This window comes from Taudactylus pleione, unplaced genomic scaffold (assembly GCF_031769625.1).
Source record: "Taudactylus pleione unplaced genomic scaffold, aTauple2 ptg000041l, whole genome shotgun sequence".
Classification (NCBI taxonomy): Eukaryota; Metazoa; Chordata; class Amphibia; order Anura; family Myobatrachidae; genus Taudactylus; species Taudactylus pleione.
Genome location: NW_028284443.1, coordinates 13,843,771 through 13,868,104, shown reverse-complemented (window position 1 = coordinate 13,868,104; position 24,334 = coordinate 13,843,771). Strand labels below are relative to the sequence as shown.

Here is a 24,334-nt window from a genome sequence, read left to right as displayed (position 1 = left end):
TCACTTACTGCCACCCGCCTGCCATTTTACACACGGAACCACCAGCACAGCGCCACGGATTGGATTGACTGCTCGTCGATCATCCAGCACATCACTGATCAGGTTGACCTGAATGCACGAGCGATGGACGATATCGTTGGTGAGTTGGTCTTTGGTGGTTTGGAAGGAAAAATGCACGATATAAACAATAATGATAAGATCGATATCGTTCATATAGAGCATTTTAATCGTCCCGTGTGTACACACCATTAGACTAGAAGCAAGATAAGAGACACATTGTTTCATTTTCTATATATTGATATACTGCTTCCACACATTAGCTCAACTGTGTTTTGGGTCTTTTTATTAATAGAAATTCATTATTATACTGATAGTTATTTTATTGCTCATTTCTTTTTATATATATATATATATATATATATATATATATATATATATATATATATATATATATATATATATAGGCTAGCAACCACTATTTAACTGCAGCAAAGTAGTATTGAATATATAGAATTGTATGATCTTTGTTCTATATAGTGTTTTTTTTAGTGTCCAAGCGCCTGTGGCCAGGCCCGCCAAGAGCCGTGGCGGGCCCCGGTAATAGGGGGCGTGGCCTAATAGGGGAGGCGTGTCCAGGCCCCCTTCCCGATAGGAAAAAAAAAAAAAAAAAGATTTGCAGCGCCACGAAGCGGCTCTGCGCGCTGGGGAGGGGGGGCGCTCTGAGCCCCCTCAGCCCAGCACAAAGCCAGGGGGGGCACGATCAGTGTGATCGCTCCCCCGCACAGGCATAGGAGACTGCTGTGGCTGCTGCTCAGCAGCCACAAGCAGTCTCCAAATGCAGCTCAGCACACGCTGTGTGCTGGGCTGCTGTGAGGGGGGGGCGGCGCCGGTCTGTACCCGCTCCCCCCCCTCTCGGCACCCTGCCTGTGGCTATATATTTCTCTTTTTTCATATATTATTCTAGTATGTATGATTAACTTATATGGCGGACAGAATATTTATACATTTATAAACAATGCAATTTAGTGTTATACAGACAGGGGGCTAATTACATTAATAATGCAAACTCGCGTCTGCAACTTGGTGGTTTAGGAGACGCCACATCAGTGAGAGTTCTAATGTTCTAATTGTTCCACGATTAAACTTTTATGGTCTCTCTTAACCATTTGGGAAAATGTGGTCATTTAAAGAAGCAAACTGCTTGAATGAATGTGAACCATTATTGATTAGACACTGCCAAGTCTGGTGCACCTATAGCAGGTTATAAATGCATGCTGCCTATGGGTTCTACTCAAAGATTTCATATGCCGATATTAAATCTTTACTCAGAGCTCGTATGGCTTTGTTGTGAAAGGCTTGTCTTTTTTTTATGTAACCTCTCCTGTGATCCGAAGTGGTAAGTGGGTCCTCAATGAAACATCTATCAGAGTAATGACATAAATCACTATTTGCTGCCATCAATAAATGGCAATGCCATGCGCTGTCTGGTGCTGCACTTGCGCAGTGTAAGTGCAGAAGAACCTCAAGGCCTGGCTACTTTCTACAATATGTTCCCCTCTTTTAGCTGTAGTGCTGGTCCTGGGGTCTGACCCTGGTCCACCTATGTGCATCAGGCAGGGGTTCTTGGGAACTTCTCCCTGTCTGAGCCATGCTGCCCAAAGTGAAGTGTCGCGGTCACACAGGGAGCAGGGGCAGATGCCTGAGAAGATACAGGGTAAGTCACCCCTGACTCTTGTATTCTGGGCACTCTTATTGCTATGTTAATGAGTAGCCCACTTTTTGTTTCTGCCACTTTATGCCAGTCCCTCGATTGCTTCCTGGGGCACATCTGATTGGCTGATGTCACTGAAGGGGGTGGAGAGGACAGAAGGAGGCAGGATGTCAGCAGTCTGCAATGCTTTTCAGGTGGCTCATTAAGTCATCAGCAGATGGCTGAGCTTTCCGTTCTTTTCTGAATCGCTTTCCCCATACTACAGTATAGGGAAATTATATTATTATTATCCTTTATTTATATGGCGCCACATAGGTTCCGCAGCGCCTTACACAGTACATAAATGAGCACACAAGAAAAACAGTTCATAGTAATACAAACCAATGCATGACAAGGACATGGTTTATACATATAGCTGCATAACACACAGGGCCGGCGCTAGGCTGTGCTGCGCCCAGCGCGTCCGTTGTTGCCGCCCCTTCCCTCCTCCGCTCCCTCCCCCCCTGAGCTTAAATATATCCCATAGCTCTGGGAGGGAGGTGGGCGTTTCCTGCGCCCTCCGGAAACAGTAGCGCTCCGGGCGACGGACCGGCTTGCCCGTGCCTGGAGCCGCTACTGATAACACAAGCAGCAGGGCCTCGGCAACCAAATGTTGGTTGCCAATTAGAGAGTTAGGAGTACATGAAACTATAAGTAGGGATAGGAGAAGCACATGAGGGACGAGGGCCCTGCTCATGAGAGCTTACATTCTAAAGGATATTTACACTAATCAGGGGCACTGGTGATCTCTCTGGTGAGATTTCTCCATGGAATTCTTTCTCTGAATGGGACAAAGCTGTGAAAAGCCCTGTTATCATAGTGTGAGAGTGGTAAAGTGCTTTTTATGGCTGCATGAATAGATCCCTATGTGTTTTTTGCATTTCTATGCATGCTGCAAGAAACTAGCCAATAGTGGAGTTTGTATTTGCCTTTGAAAACTAACATATAAATATTTATATACGTGTGCACACGTTAATTGTGTTGACTGTATTTCCAGATTGGCAAAGTCAAACCTTCAAATATTATGACATTTACTCATGTCTACTTAAATTATTCCAGTTTTCTAATGGAATACTACTCACTACAATAAACTTTACTTATATTACACTAGGGGTTTCTCCCTACAGTATTATTATTTTTTGTATTTCTATTATTTAATTGTATATTTCAGCACTGGCATCGAATAAATCTGAGAAGAGAGGAGGGAAATAACAGTTATTATTAAAAAAGTAATTGACAATTCTTAATGATCTGTAAAACACAATGAAGTGATAACAAGTACACTAAATATATAATTGAAGGTTTAAATACAAGCTATACAGTATGTAACAGCTGTAGCATCTACAACATATATTAGAAATGGAAAATGTAGAACATTTTCTCAAAAGTCATTCAAGAGGGGTTTTTTTTTGAGAAAAACAAAATGGAATGAAATACAAATACTTGCTTTGTCTCCAAAGTACATCTATTGAGTTTATCACTGTAGCAGCTAATGTAATACGGTATCCCTAAAGTCCTAACTGGCAAAGCAGATATTACAACTGGGCAAATGTTTTAGTTCCCTTATGCCCCACTAATTATTTTACAGAGGTTGTGACAGCAGTGGCTCCTACTTGGAAATCCCAGGGGTCTAGTCTGCAAATGTGCGCATGCGCAGGATTGCAATCCACGCATGCACACAAGTATAAAACACAAGCTTTTAGGGACTGCATTAGCTGAAGCCACTTGAAGCTGGGCAAGGCTGCCATGCAGGGGGATGTCTTCCTATTGGAAGCACTTTCTGCTATTGCAGTCCAGACTGGCAGTCCCTGGGGGAGAAAAACACCTCCCCTGGGACTGCCTGTGATTAGCAGAAAGTGCTTGGAATGGGAAGGCATTGCCCCTGCCAGGTAGTTCCTTGGTAAAATCCACTGAACTTTTCACAGAAGATTGACTTGTATATTTCTATATCCCCAGAATTACAGCAGGTAGATTTGCCTGTTTTACACCATAGCTCATGGAGTCATCCCTAAGCATAATTACAAATACAGCAACAAACATATCCACCCCAAATCCCCACTGTCATGTGCAATCTAGTGCTCCAGTGGCCTGTGATAAGCTGCTTCCACTTCTGTAAACAAGTGCAATACTTGGTGCATAATTTAATTTGCCCATCGGATATTGTAAACAGCATTAATGAGCAAATTACATTTCTCACAAATGACAATTTTTAACAAATTTATTCTTAATCAACTTCTCATAGGCAATACACATCACTTTGATGTAATTAGTGTACATTGTTTAGTCTACTAATCTTTAGTAAAGCTTGCATAATTTTTTATTTTAAGAAAAAAAAAACAAACTTACATTATAGTAGGGATGAGCGGGTTCGGTTCCCTGAGAACCGAACCCACCCGAACTTCGGGGATCCGGGGCGATCCGAGCCCAAGCTCGGATCTCCCTGTCTGCCCCGGATCCCTCTCCCGAGGCAAAACCTCGAGATCTGCTGTCGGATCTCGAGGTTTTGCCTCGAGCGGCCATTTTAAAAAAAATGCCTTTGCCTTTAATGGGCAAAGTGCTGATTGGCTGACAGAGCCGTCTGTCACGGCTCTCAGCCAATCAGCATTATGGTGCTCATTTGCATGTAGCACGGACTCGTGAGATCCGTGCTACATGCATCTGTGTGATTGACAGTGACACAGAGCACAGATGGGTCAGTGAGACCCGTCTGTGCTGCTGTGTATTTCAATGACACAGATGCACGCACGGACCAGGAGATCCGTGCTACTTGCATCTGTGTCATTGACACAGAGCACTAACGGGTCCGTGAGACCCGTCTGTGCTGCTGTGGTAAAAAAAAAAAAAAAAAACCTGTGTAAAAAGAGAAAAAAATGGCGTGCCCCCCCCCAAAAAAAGAGCAACCAGCCCCGGGCATTAGTGACCCAGTGCTGGGTGTGCTTAAATACAGGGGACAAACGACATAGGGGTCCCCTGTACTTAAACACAACCGGCACTGGGCTAGTCAGAACCAGAGCTGGTTGCCAAAATACGGGGGACAAACGACGTAGGGGTCCCCCGTATTCTGCGCAACCAGCTCTGGGCTCTGATCCGGTCCTGGTTCTGGAAATACAGGGGAAAAAATGAGTAGGGTTCCCCTGTATGTTCCAGAACCAGCACTGGACTTTTTCTAGCGGGGGGCTGATGCCACAGCCAGGGGAGCCCTTTCACCGGGCCCCCCAGCCGCAGCATCAGCCCTGACCGCTAGTCAGCCCAGGCCGGGGATCCCTGGAGAGCTGGGGACCCCCCCAATAAAGGGGTCACCCTCTCCAGGGCTCCCCAGGCCCATGCTGATAGCCCGGGGCTATCCCCGCCACCCCTGGTGGCTTTGGGTGGCGGGTTGATTGTGTGGTGTGGTGTAAATAAAGAATATCAAACATTGTCTTTACAAGTAGAACTGCAAGTCCCAGCAAGCCTGCCCCGCATGCTGGTACTTGGAGAACCACAAGTACCAGCATGCAGGGCATTAAGGGCCCACTAGTACCTGTAGTTCACCTGTAAAAAAATGTTTAAAAAAAACACAGGACACACACACCGTGACAGTATAAGTTTATTAAACATACATACACACACACACACACACACATGTACACATACTCACCTATGTAACCCTGTAGCATCGGTCCACTTGTCCGGTAAAGTATCCATAGGGGACCTGTGAAAAAAAACATACTCACCATCTCCTATGCGAGGTTCTGTCCTCTTCGTTCCAAAGTAGGCATCCCCGGACTTGGCAAAAAAAAAAAAACGAAAACGCGATCCACGAACTTAGTACCGTTCTATAGAACGGTACTTCCCGAATGAGAGCTTAGCGGCGGGGTATCACCATGGAAACCCCGCTGCTAAGCGTTCATTGGCTGAGAGAGGCCATCTCCCGTCTCTCTCAGCCAATGAACGGCTCCCTCCATTGTAGTCAATGCTGGGAGCCGCAAGGTTATTAAAGTTTACCCTGCGGTTCCCACCATTGACTACAATGGAGGGAGCCGTTCATTGGCTGAGAGACGGGAGATGACCTCTCTCAGCCAATGAACGCTTAGCAGCGGGGTTTCCATGGTGATACCCCGCCGCTAAGCTCACATTCGGGAAGTACCGTTCTATAGAACGGTACTAAGTTCGTGGATCGCGTTTTCGTTTTTTTTTTTTGCCAAGTCCGGGGATGCCTACTTTGGAACGAAGAGGACAGAACCTCGCATAGGAGATGGTGAGTATGTTTTTTTTCACAGGTCCCCTAGGGATACTTTACCGGACAAGTGGACCGATGCTACAGGTTACATAGGTGAGTATGTGTACATGTGTGTGTGTGTATGTATGTTTAATAAACTTATACTGTCACGGTGTGTGTGTCCTGTGTTTTTTTAAACATTTTTTTTACAGGTGAACTACAGGTACTAGTGGGCCCTTAATGCCCTGCATGCTGGTACTTGTGGTTCTCCAAGTACCAGCATGCGGGGCAGGCTAGCTGGGACTTGCAGTTCTACTTGTAAAGACAATGTTTGATATTCTTTATTTACACCACACCACACAATCAACCCGCCACCCACCACCACCAGGGGTGGCGGGGATAGCCCCGGGCTATCAGCCTGGGCCTGGGGTGCCCTGGAGAGGGTGACCCCTTTATTGGGGGGGTCCCCAGCTCTCCAGGGATCCCCGGCCTGGGCTGACTAGCGGTCAGGGTTGATGCTGCGGCTGGGGGGCCCGGTGAAAGGGCTCCCCTGGCTGTGGCATCAGCCCCCCGCTAGAAAAAGTCCAGTGCTGGTTCTGGAACATACAGGGGAACCCTACTCATTTTTTGTCCCCTATATTTCAAGAACCAGGACCGGATCAGAGCCCAGAGCTGGTTGCGCAGAATACAGGGGACCCCTACGTCGTTTGTCCCCCGTATTTTGGCAACCAGCGCTGGTTCTGACTAGCCCGGTGCTGGTTGTGCTTAAGTACAGGGGACCCCTACGTCGTTTGTCCCCTGTATTTAAGCACACCCAGCACTGGGTTACTAATGCCCGGGGCTGGTTGCTCTTTTTTGGGGGGGTGCACGCCATTTTTTTCTTTTTTTACACAGGTTTTTTTTTTTTTTTTACCACAGCAGCACAGACGGGTCTCACGGACCTGTCATTGCTCTGTGCCAATCACACAGATGCATGTAGCACGGATCTCCCGGGTTCGTGCTACATGCAAATGGGCACCATAACGCTGATTGGCTTCCTGTCTGCCACTGCAGTGCCACTCCTAGATGGGCCACGTGTTTGTGCCGCCCCCTTGTGTCGCTTAGCATAGTCATCCAGCTTCCTCGGTACAACCTTTTGGCCTAAAAACAATATTGTGAGGTGTGAGGTGTTCAGAATAGAGTGGAAATGAGTGGAAATTAATGTTATTGGGGTTATTAATAGCGTAGGAACAAAAAAAGGCCCATTTATGTGATTTTAGCGGTTTTTTTTATTTTTTAAGAAAAAATCCAGATCCAAAACACAAAACCCAGAACCCAAAACACGGAAGGGTGGTTTTGGCAAAACCAATCCAGATCCAAAACACGAAGAAAGATCCAGATCCAAAACACAAAACACGAAAAGTGTCCGGTGCACACCCCTACATTATAGCATGAAAAAGTAAAATAAAATGTGTTTATACTTCAAAAACAAAATACAGAAGGGTTATACAAGTCAGGCAACAGTGACAAAAACCCAGCTTTGTTGATCCCCTACATCTTTCAAAGCCTAATAGATAGTTAAGAATGTTTTGGAATTGTTTGGGGAGTGTGGAACTTAATTTATAATTCTGTAAAGTTACATACAATACATTTAAATACAAACTGGGGATTGATAAGCACAGATTAAATATATATTCAATATATAACAAATGTACAACCACTGGCCTATAACTGGTTTTCCAAAACGCCAAACAGTTCATGTTTTCCAGGACACCTGGGGATCTTTAAAATGTGACTGTTAGTCACACACCTGTTAAGAAACACTGGTCTACAAGATAGTCAGATAAATTAAATCAGCAAGCCAACAAATAATATATGGTCTAATACTGATGCATCATTGAAGCTGCCTACTTTAAAAATCTCCACTTTGGAATAATCCCAGGAAAGAGATATAGGTGGCCGATGATGGGACGGGCCACACTATTTGCGTCATTAAGTCCAGCACCTCATGGCAAAATGTGCATGTATGCATAGGGGGAATAGCCAAAATGATGAAATTAGCATAAAATCTTGTCACTAGACCCCACCGCCCTCTTAATGGACTGCGATTCCAGGTACTTTTCTCCCCATCTGTCCACTTCACTAGTAAGTAGGTGAGATGCGGGAGGAGTGCCCACTCTTCTGGGAGCCCAGGAGATTACCTCCAAAATCAGGAATCTACTGCAGGTTGCGGGACAGTAGGTAAGTGCGCAATGAAGTGTTAAAATATAAATGAAAAAGGAGGGAAAAAAATAGACAATAAAATAGAAGATAAGTGGAGGAGCTCAGTTGTGATTCACAGTAGCATGCAATCTATGTTTTTAGTTCCATGGGAAATATAAGATTATCCTACACAGACTTTCTGAGATGGAGGCATACTTCTATACCTTGTACACACCTGTTTCACAAAGCTTTTTATTATCACGTACTGTACTGAATTTGTTCTTAATGTGTTTATGGTTTGAAACAGTGTTTTACACTATTAAATGAAAGAGCTTCCAGACAGTTGATGTCTTAGAATTGTATAAATTCCAATAAACCTTGTGGCCAAAACTGAATGGCTCAGAAAATACCTTTATAACTATGACGGTCATTTGCAGAACAGGACAAGGGCCCTTTTCTGAACTGTTTGTGGCACATCAGCCAACATCTTTACAGCGCAGTGATCTACCCTTATCTGTATTATATTGTATTCTACTCACATTTTCCCTGATATACAAAACATGGTCTTTTACATTTATTATTAATGCATCTTTTCTTCTCCTTAGAGAGCAAACATTTAAGGTCCTATTTATCAAGCATTTGCCTTAAACAATGTGGTCAACACCATTTCTGCATGATTAATATAAATGTTAAAGCAGGAGATATTGCTGGTGCCAAACTACTACTCCACCATTTCCTATGGGGATGGCAAACAGCAGTATTTATCAAGCTCTGAAAAGCAAAGGCCCTGATAGATATAGCCATGTAGCCTATAGACTACATTTTCACTTAATGGCAGATTACGGGCAGTAAGTAAAGCCGGTACACACTATGCAATTATTGGGCCGATCAGCGTCTAATTGTAAGGGGATGTAGTTATCAAACCGGCGGACGGCATGCCGCCGGATCTAAATCCCGACGGGAGAAGCCAGTCATGAGACTTAAGATAGGCATCGAAATAACGTTGCTTATCTTAGTCCCGGCACCGGAATCCTGAAGGATGCCAGCCCGAATTAAGGCAAGTTCGGGGTGGCTTAGCTGTTAGCTGCAGGGGGCGGGGGATAGGCACACCTAGGGGGGAGGCTAGGGTTAGGAACTAAGGGGGATGGGTTAGATTTAGACATGAAGGGGGGAGGGTTAGGTTTAGGCATGAAGTGGGGAGGGATAGGGTGTGGAGGCTTAGGGTTAGGCTACAAGAAGGGAGGGTTAGGGGGAGAAGGGGGGAGGGTAAGTATACAGTACTTACCCGACCCCTGTCAGGATACCGACCATTGGGATGCCACTGTCGGCATACCGATTCCATTGTAAGATTGGCACAATAATTGTACTGTATCAGGGGCATTTCTAGAGAGGAGGGGGCCCGTGTGCAGTCTCCGACACAGGCCCCCTCCTCTCTGTCCGGCTGTGCACTGAGCGGTGCATGGCCAGTGCAGCACATATAGACTCTGGGCACTAGAGTGTGCCCAGAGTCTATAGCGCATGCACAGGTCACCGGGAAAATGGCCGCAGCGTCCATTTTCCCTGTACTGTGAATGCGCAAATGACGGTAAAATGGCCATGGCACTCATTTTCCAGACGTTTTTACAGGCGCAGACACCTGAGCTGACGTGGAACTCTGGAGAGGTAAGTTTTAAGGGTGCAGGGTGTGCAGTGTGGGCCCCTCTTGGGCCCAGGGGCCCGTGTGCACCGCACACCTTGCACCCATTATAAATACGCCCCTGTACTGTATAGTTTTTATGCAGGAGTTTTAGCTGATAAATGCCTTCAAACACTCCTGCAATGTTCAGATCGGGAGGTCAGGATCTGATGTGCTGCACACAATGTCTCGCTACCGATCTCCCAATCCCACAGAAGACATCTGCAGATATTACACACTGAGCTAAAAACTGCTCAGTGTGTACAGGTGCACACCAATCTGATAATAGCTCTGTCGGGTCAGAGCGTTTATAGGATCTGCAGAATTTATCTGTAGGTGTGTACCCACATATGCAAGATCCAGATCCAGCAGTAAAGTGATAGTGCAAGTTATAACTTTACTTTCCGCTCAGCACAAGGACAAGCTCTTATCAGAGTCTTTTAACGACAATAAGTTTTTCATAAGTAGCCCAAAAAGTCATTGCTTATTGCTGTCATATGCGAGCAGTGCTTTTTTTTCTTATTAAAAATTATAGTGGCAATATTCACCTAAAGTTGATGCAAGACTTACAGTAGCTTACACACCTCTAACAAGTTTTCACTAACTTATTTTATTCATTTCTAAAATTACTTCACTAATTCAGTCTCTGGAACTAGTCATAAGAGTTGAAAATTATACCAAAAAAAAAGATGCAGCGACTGTGTACTTTCAGAAAAAAAAAAGAAATGTACAGTATGCGGCAATAAACAATGACACTTTTTGGTGCTAAAATGTAAAGAACCTGAAGTAGACCTCTTAATATATTTAGCATTGTTAAGAATTAACAAAATTGTAACAGGTGTGCATTCTTAGCTAAATTCATGATCAAATCCTAGCTTGTCACTAAAGGTTTGATGAAACATTGCGCTCCAAGAGGTCTATTTATCATTCATTTATCATTCGTATCCCCATCACAGATATTAGTATTTCTGTAAAAAAAAAAAAAAAGTGCTGTTATTTACCACAAAGTCCGCTGCACTGGGCTACCCTGGCAATACTGGCCTAGAGGCAGATAAGTTGCTGTTTTTCTGGACCAGCTTCTGCAGTAGGGCACAAGAGTAAGCTACCTTGCATATCCATTGAAAAATGGTTCATAACATGTCTGTGGAATAAAATAGAAAATGTCAGAGCATAGGACTGCTACTCCTCATTCTACTTCTCTTCACCTCTGCTTATAGCTATCTGTGGAGAGTGAGAGATTGCCGGAGAGCAGATTGCCCTTAGAAACAACAGTTAATCAGGGGCTTTACTCACATTTCGTTTCTGCTTTTGGGTGTCATACTAATTGCATTGGACACCCAATGAGAGAACTACTCTGATGAGATCGTCCGCAGTTAATAGAGCGATAGAACAGATAGTGAGAAGAAACCATAAATCGCATGTGAAAATGCAATTATGTGATAAAAAGGAGCTCTATGTAATTAATTGGCTCTAAATTAGGCCTATTACAGGTGTGACATCACTTAATTTTTAAGGAGTATGGAATACGACCATGAGAAAAATAGCACAATAATTTATTCGAATGTGAAGTTATAACAACTGTTGACAATGATGAAAGTGCAGGGCTATAAGACGTAGAAATTCATATTCACATGGATCTAAAACACACGTAGATACCGTGAGTAGGTGAATTTCACAAAAGAGCCATTTATACAATTGTTGACAGAAAAACCATCGTTGCTGTTCTTATAGACATAAACTATAGGTGGATGACATAAGAATAAAAGATACCTATGCGAGCAATCAAATATAATGCCCGAAATCAAGTACAGATTATGGACAAAAAAGACACTGTAAGTGTAGTCTGTACTGTTCACCACTGGTATAATCTGAATTGTTACTAATACTAATAGTCAGGTAGAATGCAAAAGCGCAGATATAAACCATATAACATCTATACTGTTTCTGATGCAAATAAATGCCTTACAAAAGTAACCATTAGTTCAATGACAGGAAATCCATCATAGCTATTCTTATAGATATAAGCTCTAAAAAGGTGACATAACAATGAAGAGCACTCATGCAAACAATTAGATGTAATGTCCAAACCAGGTATGATTATGTGCATATAAACATAGTAAGTATAGTCTATGTTGTTCACAGCCGATATAATCTATGTTGTTACTAATGTAAATAGTCAGGTAATATATAAATGAACAAGTATAACCCGTATAACATAATAAGTGAAATCCACATTATTGCTGATACAAATCAACAGATATAGTGTGGATGATTAGGGTATAGATTATGCGCTGGTGAGCACAGCAAGTAAATCTGTGCTGATAGAATGATCTCACCGCGCGGGACTACCGCTCACGAACCGTTCTCCGGGTTCCCATTCAGTCCTGGGATGTAAGTGAAAACGGAGTCCTGTGGGTACTGATAGGTGATGCCGATGCCTCGTGCCGTACAGCCGCGGGCACTCGTTTCTCCCCGACGCGCATTTCACAATGAGCTTGATCACGGAGGTGATCCAGCAAAAGGTTTTCCTGAGTCATATAGTCCTATGTGTAAAAACTGACCAATGGGCTCAATTCAAATCCTGATAGAAAGGCTGAGCAGCCAATAGGTGTTGGCATCTGTTAGGTAGTCTGAGTGCTTTAGACAGCACAGCTGACTTAACCCTTTAGTTACTGTTAAAAAGATCAATAGTTCTAAAAATTGGATAGCTGAGGAACGCTATTTATGTTATTGCAATACTGGTATTTCCACAGTCAATAAATTGAATACCTTAAAATGGGAAAATGAATCAATAAATAAATAAATAAATATAAAGATATATATGGCGAGACAATAGAGGAAAAAATAAATAAATGAATAAATATATAGATAAATAAATATATAAATAAACAGTGCTGATATATAATAAAAAAATATAAACACATCAATCCATATGAAAAATAAATAATAAGTTAAAATATAATATAGTATATTGTTTGATCATCTGGGTACTTCCATCCCTCACCCAAGTAGCCTTAAGTTATTATAAACTCAGTCACTCCAAAGAATAAGTATAATGGTTATTTGATATACATTGGATCACTATAGATAACACAATCTACATTCATATCCCAGTGTCTTTTAATAACCATTGTTCATAAAGAATATTGCTATTATGCATATATGCATATCTGCATGCATGTACATATGCATATATACATACGCCCATGCACATACATACACACACATATCCCAAAGTCCCCAAAATTAATATTAATATATTGGTATTCCCTATCCCTTTCCCCGTACAAATAGAGCAAAATAAAATAAAAGTAAAATAAACTTCTCCTGGCACTAATGTTGTGACATGACTAAACCATAGGAATAGAGAATTTAAATTGTAAAAGGTATGAACCATACCAACATGTTATATATCAATGTGTGATAATAGAGAAAATAAAGGTGAATATACCAGGGATGCAACTACCAAGTGTATGAAGGTGACAATATAGGTGAATTATATGTGAAAATATTTAAAATCTGCGGGGAGGTGCAAAATGTGTATTCATTAGGTGTAATCAAATATCCGTTAAAAATATGTAAATTAGTATTACATATATATAGTTGTAATTATATGGGATGTGAATTGGTGCCAAATAAACGAAATAGTGAAACCGATGTATTAAATACCACAAAAAAACTACAAAGTGGAATGAAACTGGTTGACAAAATACACAAGTGAACTAAGAAAAATAAGAAAAAATATTGTGAAACGTGTAAAAGTAGATAGTAGTGTATAAACCTATATGACATCTATAAAAATATATAAGGACAGATATATGTACCAATGGCTAAAGAAAGAGGAAAGGGAGGGGCGGGAACAAAGAAAAAAGAAAAACGTAGGAGAGGAGGGAAAGTTAATTGTATTGGAGACAGATTAACGATCTCCATACAAAATAAATATATAAGTACTAGGGTGTCAATCAAAATAATGTGTATAAAAATAATGATAATAAAAAAATCTCCCATTAAAGAAATGGAAATTAGCTATTGTATTCGTTTAATCCTCTGGGTGTTAAGTGTATCCAATTTGAAGATCCATTCTGTTTCTTTTTTTAAGAGATGCGTATTGAGGTCACCCCCCCTAATTCCCATCATGATTTTTTCCAAACCAAAGATTTTAAGTTTTTTAGGGTTGCTGTCATGTTTTTGCAGAAAATGTCTGGCTACAGAGGTAAATTTCTTCATTCTGTTGGTATCCATTTGGGCATTCCTTATGTTGCCTACATGTTCGAGGAGGTGCACTTTTAAAGCCCGTGTTGTGATACCCACATATCTGTAACCACATTCACAAAGAAGACAGTAGATGATTCCAGTAGTGTTACAATTGAAAAAGTACCGTATATGCACATTATTACCATATCTATCCAAAATCTCAGTGATTGGTATAACATGTCCACAAGCTTTGCAGTTACCACAAGGATAAGTACCAACTACCTTGGGTTTCTTCTTTGGGAATTGTTCAAAGTGACTATGAGTGAGGAGGTCTCCTAAATTCCTCGCCCTCCTCCAGCTCATAGAGACATTTTTTGGAAGATGTGTCCTTAAATCTCCATCTAATAAGAGTACTGGCCAATGTTGTCGAATAATACCTTGTAGTTCTTTCCACTCATTGCAGTAATCACCAACAAACCTAAGTTCATTATGTTCTCCTTTATCCTGTATTTTAGGCTTGGGAAAGACAAGGGTATCTCTGTTGATTTTAGATATCTGATATCTAGCTTTCTTTATCGACCGATTACTATAACCTCTATTTATCAACCTCACAGAGAGGGCTTCACATTGCTTGTTAAATTCCTCCGAATTGGAACAGTTACGTCTTAAGCGAAGAAATTCGCCTCTTGGGAGATTAGAGATAGTGGGTGGAAAGTGACAGCTCCTTTGATGTAGCAAGCTGTTAGTAGCTGTTGGTTTTCTAAATAGATTGGTAGAAACTTCACCATCTGTTCCTTTAGTTATTTCCAAGTCCAAAAAGGGGATTTGTTCTCTACTGATAACCCATGTAAATCTCAGGTTCAGGTCATTGATGTTAAGAGCCTCCATAAATTCCTTGAATTTATGTTCTCCTCCTCCCCAAATTACAAAAATGTCATCAATATACCTCAGCCATTGTACAATGTGCTGGGTATATTGGTCATTAATTTCAGAGAAAACCACCTCCCTCTCCCACCACCCTAAGAACAGGTTTGCATAAGTGGGAGCGCAAGTGGAACCCATGGCCGTTCCCCTGGTCTGCAAGTAGAATTTGTCCTGGAATGTAAAATAGTTCCTATGAATAATGAAGGACAATAATGTAATCAAAAAATCATTAAATTCCCTTCTTTGATCCATTTCCAGGAAATATTTGACTGCATTCAGGCCATCATGATGTCTTATGGAGGTGTAGAGTGACTCAACATCAATGGAAGCAAGTAAATAATTGTCTTCCAGATTGATACCCTGTATTTTCTGTAGCACATCTCTGGTATCTTTAAGGTAGGAGGGTAATGTGAGCACATGATCTCTTAAATGCATGTCAACAAATTTTCTGCCCTGCTCAGTAAGGCTACCTATGCCTGACACTATCGGTCTGCCAGGTGGGTTCATTACCACCTCGTCAATCAACCAGGATCAACAGACGGAGATAGGAGACATACCCAAAGAGGAAGAATTAAAAATAATTAATCTTTCTGATGAAATCCTTTTACCAGCACAGATCTCTGAAATTAATGACCAATATACCCAGGACATTGTACAATGGCTGAGGTATATTGATGACATTTTTGTAATTTGGGGAGGAGGAGAACATAAATTCAAGGAATTTATGGAGGCTCTTAACGACCTGAACCTGAGATTTACATGGGTTATCAGTAGAGAACAAATCCCCTTTTTGGACTTGGAAATAACTAAAGGAACAGATGGTGAAGTTTCTACCAATCTATTTAGAAAACCAACAGCTACTAACAGCTTGCTACATCAAAGGAGCTGTCACTTTCCACCCACTATCTCTAATCTCCCAAGAGGCGAATTTCTTCGCTTAAGACGTAACTGTTCCAATTCGGAGGAATTTAACAAGCAATGTGAAGCCCTCTCTGTGAGGTTGATAAATAGAGGTTATAGTAATCGGTCGATAAAGAAAGCTAGATATCAGATATCCAAAATCAACAGAGATACCCTTGTCTTTCACAAGCCTAAAATACAGGATAAAGGAGAACATAATGAACTTAGGTTTGTTGGTGATTACTGCAATGAGTGGAAAGAACTACAAGGTATTATTCGACAACATTGACCAGTACTCTTATTAGATGGTGATTTAAGGACACATCTTCCAAAAAATGTCTCTATGAGCTGGAGGAGGGCGAGGAATTTAGGAGACCTCCTCACTCATAGTCACTTTGAACAATTCCCAAAGAAGAAACCCAAGGTAGTTGGTACTTATCCTTGTGGTAACTGCAAAGCTTGTGGACATGTTATACCAATCACTGAGATTGTGGATAGATATGGTAATAATGTGCATATACGGTACTTTTTCAACTGTAACACTACTGGAATCATCTACTGTCTTTTGTGAATGTGGTTACAGCTATGTGGGTATCACAACACGGGCTTTAAAAGTGCGCCTACTCGAACATGTAGGCAACATAAGGAATGCCCAAATGGATACCAACAGAATGAAGAAAATTACCTCTGTAGCCAGACATTTTCTGCAAAAACATGACAGCAACCCTAAAAAACTTAAAATCTTTGGTTTAGAAAAAATCAAGATGGGAATTAGGGGGGGTGACCTCAATACGCATCTCTTAAAAAAAGAAACAGAATGGATCTTCAAATTGGATACACTAACACCCAGAGGATTAAACGAATACAATAGCTACTTTCCATTTCTTTAATGGGAGATTTTTTTATTATCATTATTTTTATACACATTATTTTGATTGACACCCTAGTACTTATATATTTATTTTGTATGGAGATCGTTAATCTGTCTCCAATACAATTAACTTTCCTTCCTCTCCTACGTTTTTCCTTTTTCTTTGTTCCCGCCCCTCCCTTTCCTCTTTCTTTAGCCATTGGTACATATATCTGTCCTTATATATTTTTATAGATGTCATATAGGTTTATACACTACTATCTACTTTTACACGTTTCACAATATTTTTTCTTATTTTTCTTAGTTCACTTGTGTATTTTGTCAACCAGTTTAATTTCACTTTGTAGTTTTTTTGTGGTATTTAATACATCGGTTTCACTATTTCGTTTATTTGGCACCAATTCACATCCCATATAATTACAACTATATATATGTAATACTAATTTACATATTTTTAACGGATATTTGATTACACCTAATAAATACACATTTTGCACCTCCCCGCAGATTTTAAATATTTTCACATATAATTCACCTATATTGTCACCTTCATACACTTGGTAGTTGAATCCCTGGTATATTCACCTTTATTTTCTCTATTATCACACATTGATATATAACATGTTGGTATGGTTCATACCTTTTACAATTTAAATTCTCTATTCCTATGGTTTAGTCATGTCACAACATTAGTGCCAGGAGAAGTTTATTTTACTTTTACTCTATTTGTACGGGGAAAGGGATAGGGAATACCAATATATTAATATTAATTTTGGGGACTTTGGGATATGTGTATGTGTGTGTGTATGTATGTGCTTGGGCGTATGTATATATGCATATGTACATGCATGCAGATATGCATATATGCATAAGAGCAATATTCTTTATGAACAATGGTTATTAAAAGACACTGGGATATGAATGTAGATTGTGTTATCTATAGTGATCCAATGTATATCAAATAACCATTATACTTATTCTTTGGAGTGACTGAGTTTATAATAACTTAAGGCTACTTGGGTGAAGGATGGAAGCACCCAGATGATCAAACAATATACTATATTATATTTTAACTTATTATTTATTTTTCATATGGATTGATGTGTTTATATTTTTTTATTATATATCAGCACTGTTTATTTATATATTTATTTATCTATATATTTATTCATTTATTTTTTTTTTCCTCTATTGTCTCGCCATATATATCTTTATATTTATTTATTTATTGATTCATTTTCCCATTTTAAGGTATTCAATTTATTGACTGTGGAAATACCAGTAATGCAATAACATAAATAGCGTTCCTCAGCTATCCAATTTTTAGAACTATTGATCTTTTTAACAGTAACTAAAGGGTTAAGTCAGCTGTGCTGTCTAAAGCACTCAGACTACCTAACAGATGCCAACACCTATTGGCTGCTCAGCCTTTCTATCAGGATTTGAATTGAGCCCATTGGTCAGTTTTTACACATAGGACTATATGACTCAGGAAAACCTTTTGCTGGATCACCTCCGTGATCAAGCTAATTGCGAAACGCGCGTCGGGGAGAAACGAGTGCCTGCGGCTGTACGGCACGAGGCATCGGCATCACCTATCAGTACCCACAGGACTCTGTTTTCACTTACATCCCAGGACTGAATGGGAACCCGGAGAACGGTTCGTGAGCGGTAGTCCCGCGCGGTGAGATCATTCTATCAGCACAGATTTACTTGCTGTGCTCACCAGCGCATAATCTATACCCTAATCATCCACACTATATCTGTTGATTTGTATCAGCAATAATGTGGATTTCACTTATTATGTTATACGGGTTATACTTGTTCATTTATATATTACCTGACTATTTACATTAGTAACAACATAGATTATATCGGCTGTGAACAACATAGACTATACTTACTATGTTTATATGCACATAATCATACCTGGTTTTGGACATTACATCTAATTGTTTGCATGAGTGCTCTTCATTGTTATGTCACCTTTTTAGAGCTTATATCTATAAGAATAGCTATGATGGATTTCCTGTCATTGAACTAATGGTTACTTTTGTAAGGCATTTATTTGCATCAGAAACAGTATAGATGTTATATGGTTTATATCTGCGCTTTTGCATTCTACCTGACTATTAGTATTAGTAACAATTCAGATTATACCAGTGGTGAACAGTACAGACTACACTTACAGTGTCTTTTTTGTCCATAATCTGTACTTGATTTCGGGCATTATATTTGATTGCTCGCATAGGTATCTTTTATTCTGATGTCATCCACCTATAGTTTATGTCTATAAGAACAGCAACGATGGTTTTTCTGTCAACAATTGTATAAATGGCTCTTTTGTGAAATTCACCTACTCACGGTATCTACGTGTGTTTTAGATCCATGTGAATATGAATTTCTACGTCTTATAGCCCTGCACTTTCATCATTGTCAACAGTTGTTATAACTTCACATTCGAATAAATTATTGTGCTATTTTTCTCATGGTCGTATTCCATACTCCTTAAAAATTAAGTGATGTCACACCTGTAATAGGCCTAATTTAGAGCCAATTAATTACATAGAGCTCCTTTTTATCACATAATTGTTTGCATTTTCACATGTGATTTATGGCTTCTTCTCACTATCTGTTCTATCGCTCTATTAACTGCGGACGATCTCATCAGAGTAGCTCTCTCATTGGGTGTCCAATGCAATTAGTATGACACCCAAAAGCAGAAACGAAATGTGAGTAAAGCCCCTGATTAACTGTTGTTTCTAAGGGCAACCTGCTCTCTGGCAATCCCTCACTCTCCACAGATAGCTATAAGCAGAGGTGAAGTAGAATGAGGAGCAGCAGTACTATGCTCTGACATTTTCTATTTTATTCCACTAACATGTTATGAACCATTTTTCAATGGGTACTAATAGACTATTAACGGTTATTAAATCTGTATTAAACTGATTGTTTGTAACATACCAGATTTCATATTTCGCTACCAAGGAGGATATTACACTTGCTGCTTCATTTTTGCAAGGATAAGATAATATTTATCTCAACGCGAGTGTCTCTTTTTTCTTTGTATGTTATATGTTGTACGTAATCTTGTATGTAATTAATTGTCTATTGGGTCTAATTTAGTCGTTTTATTATGCGACCTATTGTTTTAAAATAATCATTAAAAGTTATGTTTTAGGGGTCTGATAGGATATATTCCAACTTCCCCTTTTGTATTTGATCAAGAGTGCTCACTAGAGTTTTTTTCTTTCCTTCATACTATATTGCATTTTACTCTAGTGAGCACCGCCACTTTTCCAATTAATCTATCTTATGTACATATGTATGATTTATCTGTAATGTACTAGATTATACCTATTGTGGCTTTGCCAACACATGTTCTTCTTATTAGTTTACCACTAATAGCCTGTGCGACGTATCTCCCTTTCCCCCCCTCCCTTTCGTATACCTTGCATATTGTAGGCATAATCACGCACTTTTTTTTATCCTCTCACATAGGGCCCTATTCATCAATATTATTTTTACTAAAAAAAATTTGAAAAGGGTGTTTTCACACCCTTTTCACATTTTAGTATTACATTTATTCAACGAAAAACTACGCCAAGCCTTTCAATTCGCATATTTTAGTAAACAGATCACATTTCCCATGTTTGTAATGGGAAATATGATATTTCAATGTGAAATTGTTTAAAAAAAACCCCAAACTCTTACCTGCATCCAAGGACTTGTGATCAGTGCTCCGGTGAGGGCCTCTGGAACTCTGGTCAGCTGGTCTCCGGGCTCCTGCACTGTGACGCCAATTAGCTGCTCTATGCCAGCATTTCAGTTTGCAGCTTATAGAGCAGTTGACCGGGGTCACAGTGCAGGAGCCCAGAGACAAGCTGACCATAATCCCAGAGGACCTCACCGGAGCACAGATCACTGGGTAGGTAAGTGTAAGCTGAGCAGGAGGGGGGGAGGGGGCAATCAGTCACGGGGGAGGAGGGACCTTGGTGAGCCAGTGACACATGCGCAGACAACTTCTCACTCTATTTTTTGTGAAAAGTACAGTGAGAAAAAGATTTGCAAGGGCAGAGTTTTATCGCCAGCTTTGTCCCTGCAAGTGGTTTTTGATACTTTCCTGTGATATTTTCTAAATTCACAAATCGAATTTAGGCAAAAATATCACACTACTACTGCATTTGAAATGCAGATTTTAGTAAATAGGGGACATGGGGTGGTGCAGTGAATACCATCATCACAGCCTTGCCCCATTACCCACTTTCATGGGTGGCTGGTCTAACTGTCCTGGAAATGTGAGAGCACTCCCTGAAATTCAGGAGTCAAAGTTAAATTTTCAAGTTATTAAGTTTTATTATGTGATGTAGTCCAAATCCATCCAGTGGACGGTCCAACAAACTTCCGCGGTCAAAGTTCTGCCCGGCGCACTCCGTCGTGAGGTCAGACCAGGACCCCAAGTACTCCAATAGGCATCCCAGACCAATTGCCATCCCTCAGTAACATTTTCATCAAAATCCATCCAGTGGAAGGCCCAGAACAGGCTCCCAGGGTCAAAGTTCTGTTCAGCATATACCAACAGGAGGTCCGAACGGGACCTCAACCCCCTATCTTCTGGGATCCAATGTTGCCACTCTGTGAAGTTTTCATCCAAATCCATCCAGTGGAAGGCTCAAGACAGGCTCTCCAGGTCAAAGTTCTGCCCAGTGTACACCAACGGGAGATCCAAGTGGGAACCTAAACCACCTAAAACCTGGCCAGGATCCAACTGAACCACCTCACATTGGTTTCATCCCAATCGGTGCAGGGGTGTAACTTCGTTATTAAGTTTTATTATGTGATGTCGTCCAAATCCATCCAGTGGAAAACCCAGAACAGCCTCCCTGGGTCAAAGTTCTGCTTGGCACACTCTGCCATAAGGTCCGACCGAGACCCCAACCACCCCATGCCAAATGCCATCCCTCTGTGAAGTTTTCATCCAAATCCATCCAGTGAAAGGCCCAGAACAGGCTCCCCGGATTAAAGTTTTGCCCAGCGTACATTAACTGGGACCCTAACCCCCCTAACACCTAGTCAGGATCCAACTGGACCACCTCATGTTGGTTTCATCCAATCGATACAGGGATGTCCAAATGCATAACCAGACAAACAGACCAATGAATTTTAATTCAAGCTAAGACATAACGCAGATATTATGCTGATGTCGTCATCCACTGGTGTAATTAGCACATTACAAATCAAGAAGTTCAATTAAGCAAATTAACAAATATCAACAAAAAAAGTGTCGGATTAAAAATATAAGAAAACAAAAAAGTTTAAGTAGAAATTGTTTAGTAAAATTGCTATTCAACTCTGCTAGTCAGTGTTTCCACTTTCAAATGTTCAGATTTCCTGGTCTCTACCAGTTTTTCAACTGGTTTTCTAGGGAAAAATTTGTGGCATTTTTTTTTTTTCTTAAAATGCAGTGGTAATAATTACATAACAGTAGAGCTAACAAAAATAACTACAGTAAAAAAAAAAATGTTTATAACTGAATAGGTAATTCTATCCGACCAGGAAAAAAAATCCAAACAGTGGATATACTATACCTTAGCATTGCTAGCTTTCCCTGTAAGGAGGCTGCTGCAAATTAGAAAAACCGGGATAAAAATCCAAAAGTGGATACACTGCTACCAGGGCTGTATTAACCTTTAAGCAAAATAAGCACATGCTTAGGGCTTCAAGGGAATGGGGACACCACAAAAAGTTTCCATTGCCGAATTTACCATATACCATATGGTGCAAAACTGCAAATGGTGCAGCTGAACCAGGTTCCACAAAAAGGGCTATATATACACAACAACAATAATAATATAGTAATAATAGAAGTTAATGATATACATTAACCTTGGGAATACAACAAAAATTAGAATCTGGCAACTCGTAAATTGCCACATGGTCCACTCGTAAATTACCACATGGTCCACTAAGGCTTATGTAATTATTTTTGTTTTGGTCATGTCGTCTGTCCCATTTACTCGTCCACTGAGAGTGAGTACAGCGGCCCTTAGTACAGTGTTGCCAGATGGGGGGCTTTCTCCAAATTTGGAGGTTTTTAAAGGCCTTGGCAAGACATTGGGAGATAACTTGTCTTTTTTTATTTGGGGGGGGGGGGTTTGCAAAATATATATGTAGGCAACAAAATCTTTTAAGTGTTTAGGGCCACTAAAGGTCTTAATCTGGCCCTGACTGCTGCAAATCAGGAAAAATGAGACAAAAAAACTAAAGTGAAAACACTGCTGCTAGTTCACATAATAATAGGTTGCACTTAATGGACATTTTTCTTTTATTTATATTTTTAACAATGCTAACTATAGTATGTAACCAACTGATCTACTAAACCTTACTTCCTACTTAAGGCGATAATGGTCTATTTTTGCTCTGATGTAAAGAACTGTACTATGAAACCAACTGCACTCAGTTTACAACAGTAAAGGATATAAAGGCAAATGAAAAATATTTAAAAAATTATACCACAAATATAATATATACGAATTTAAAAAAAATTATGTGTAAGGGTAGCTTTAATTATTGCTTTTAATGCATACAACACTGAGAATTAAAACATAAAAACACAACACATGCATTGTCACCTGATTCCTTGTCTGCTGCTGTGTAAAGAAGAAGAAAAAAACAATAATGATCATAAATGAATAGATAACACTTCAAAAAGAAAATGATCAAAAATGTCTTTCTGCTTGATGTAGTATGAATCTTTTATACATGCATTAGTGGTTCTCTTACTGACTGAGTCCAAGTCCCCATAAGCAGCTGTGAGAGGGCAGAAGGTATAGGGCATTACTGGCAGTGTATCAGTTTTTACAATAATATGATGCAGCTCTTCTCAGATATTACTAATAGGTTATTCAGAATGTTTTTTTATTATGTTGCATCTTTCTTTCTTTTTGACTGATTAACCAAAGTACTCATTGGAGACTATTATACTGCGCAAATGTGAAAATGTTTCAGGCGTGAAAATACTTACTTCTAACTATGATCTGCAGATGATGGTCGTTCATACTGAACGTCCATCATCTGCTTCTGGCTGCGGGTCCAACTGGCCGTGAGGCGTGTCCCGCCTCCCTCCCTGTTGCCTCTGCTCCATGTGTCTGGGAGGTCGGCAGAGCACCCGTACACACTGCCCAATGGACTGATATATCTGCAAATATATCTGCCATCAGTTGTGCAGCACAGCCGACGTGATATATCTGTGAACGACGTCATTCACAGACATATAGCTGGTTCAATTGATTGGCCAATATGTACCCAGCTTAAGATTTGAACATCTATCCAAATTGCCTCTCTCCCTCTTGCCAGCTGGTCCACTGTCCATCTCCATTAGGCTGCCAATTAACAAAACCTTAGTGTGTGAGTGATCTCATTGTATCCAGTGATTTTCAAACAACTCCCAAAGATGTCTCTTTTTCTGCTCTTTGGACTTCATGTTAGATACCTGAATACATGGGACTGCCTCCAAAAAGAGTGAAGAATTTAATAGACTTTCACTAGTAAGTCAGAGATCACATTCTTATATAATTAAAATTATCTATAATTTAAATTGCAAACACATTTCACTTGTGAAAGTCACAGATAGTATCACCT

The 24,334-nt window shown here is 40.4% G+C and overlaps 1 protein-coding gene across 8 annotated transcripts in view; it reads right to left on the bottom strand.

Moving 5' to 3' along the window:
• Positions 1 to 24,334, bottom strand: part of CADPS2 (calcium dependent secretion activator 2) — a 651,719-nt gene that overhangs the window by 200,678 nt on the left and 426,707 nt on the right. For 6 of the 8 annotated variants that reach the window (XM_088457657.1, XM_088457656.1, XM_088457658.1 and 3 more), the window contains one exon: positions 23,326 to 23,343. The exons of the other annotated variants lie outside the window; for them this stretch is intronic. In XM_088457657.1, the coding sequence (XP_088313783.1) occupies positions 23,326 to 23,343 (18 nt within the window). The remainder of the gene's footprint in view (positions 1 to 23,325; positions 23,344 to 24,334) is intronic. 8 annotated transcript variants of the gene reach the window in all.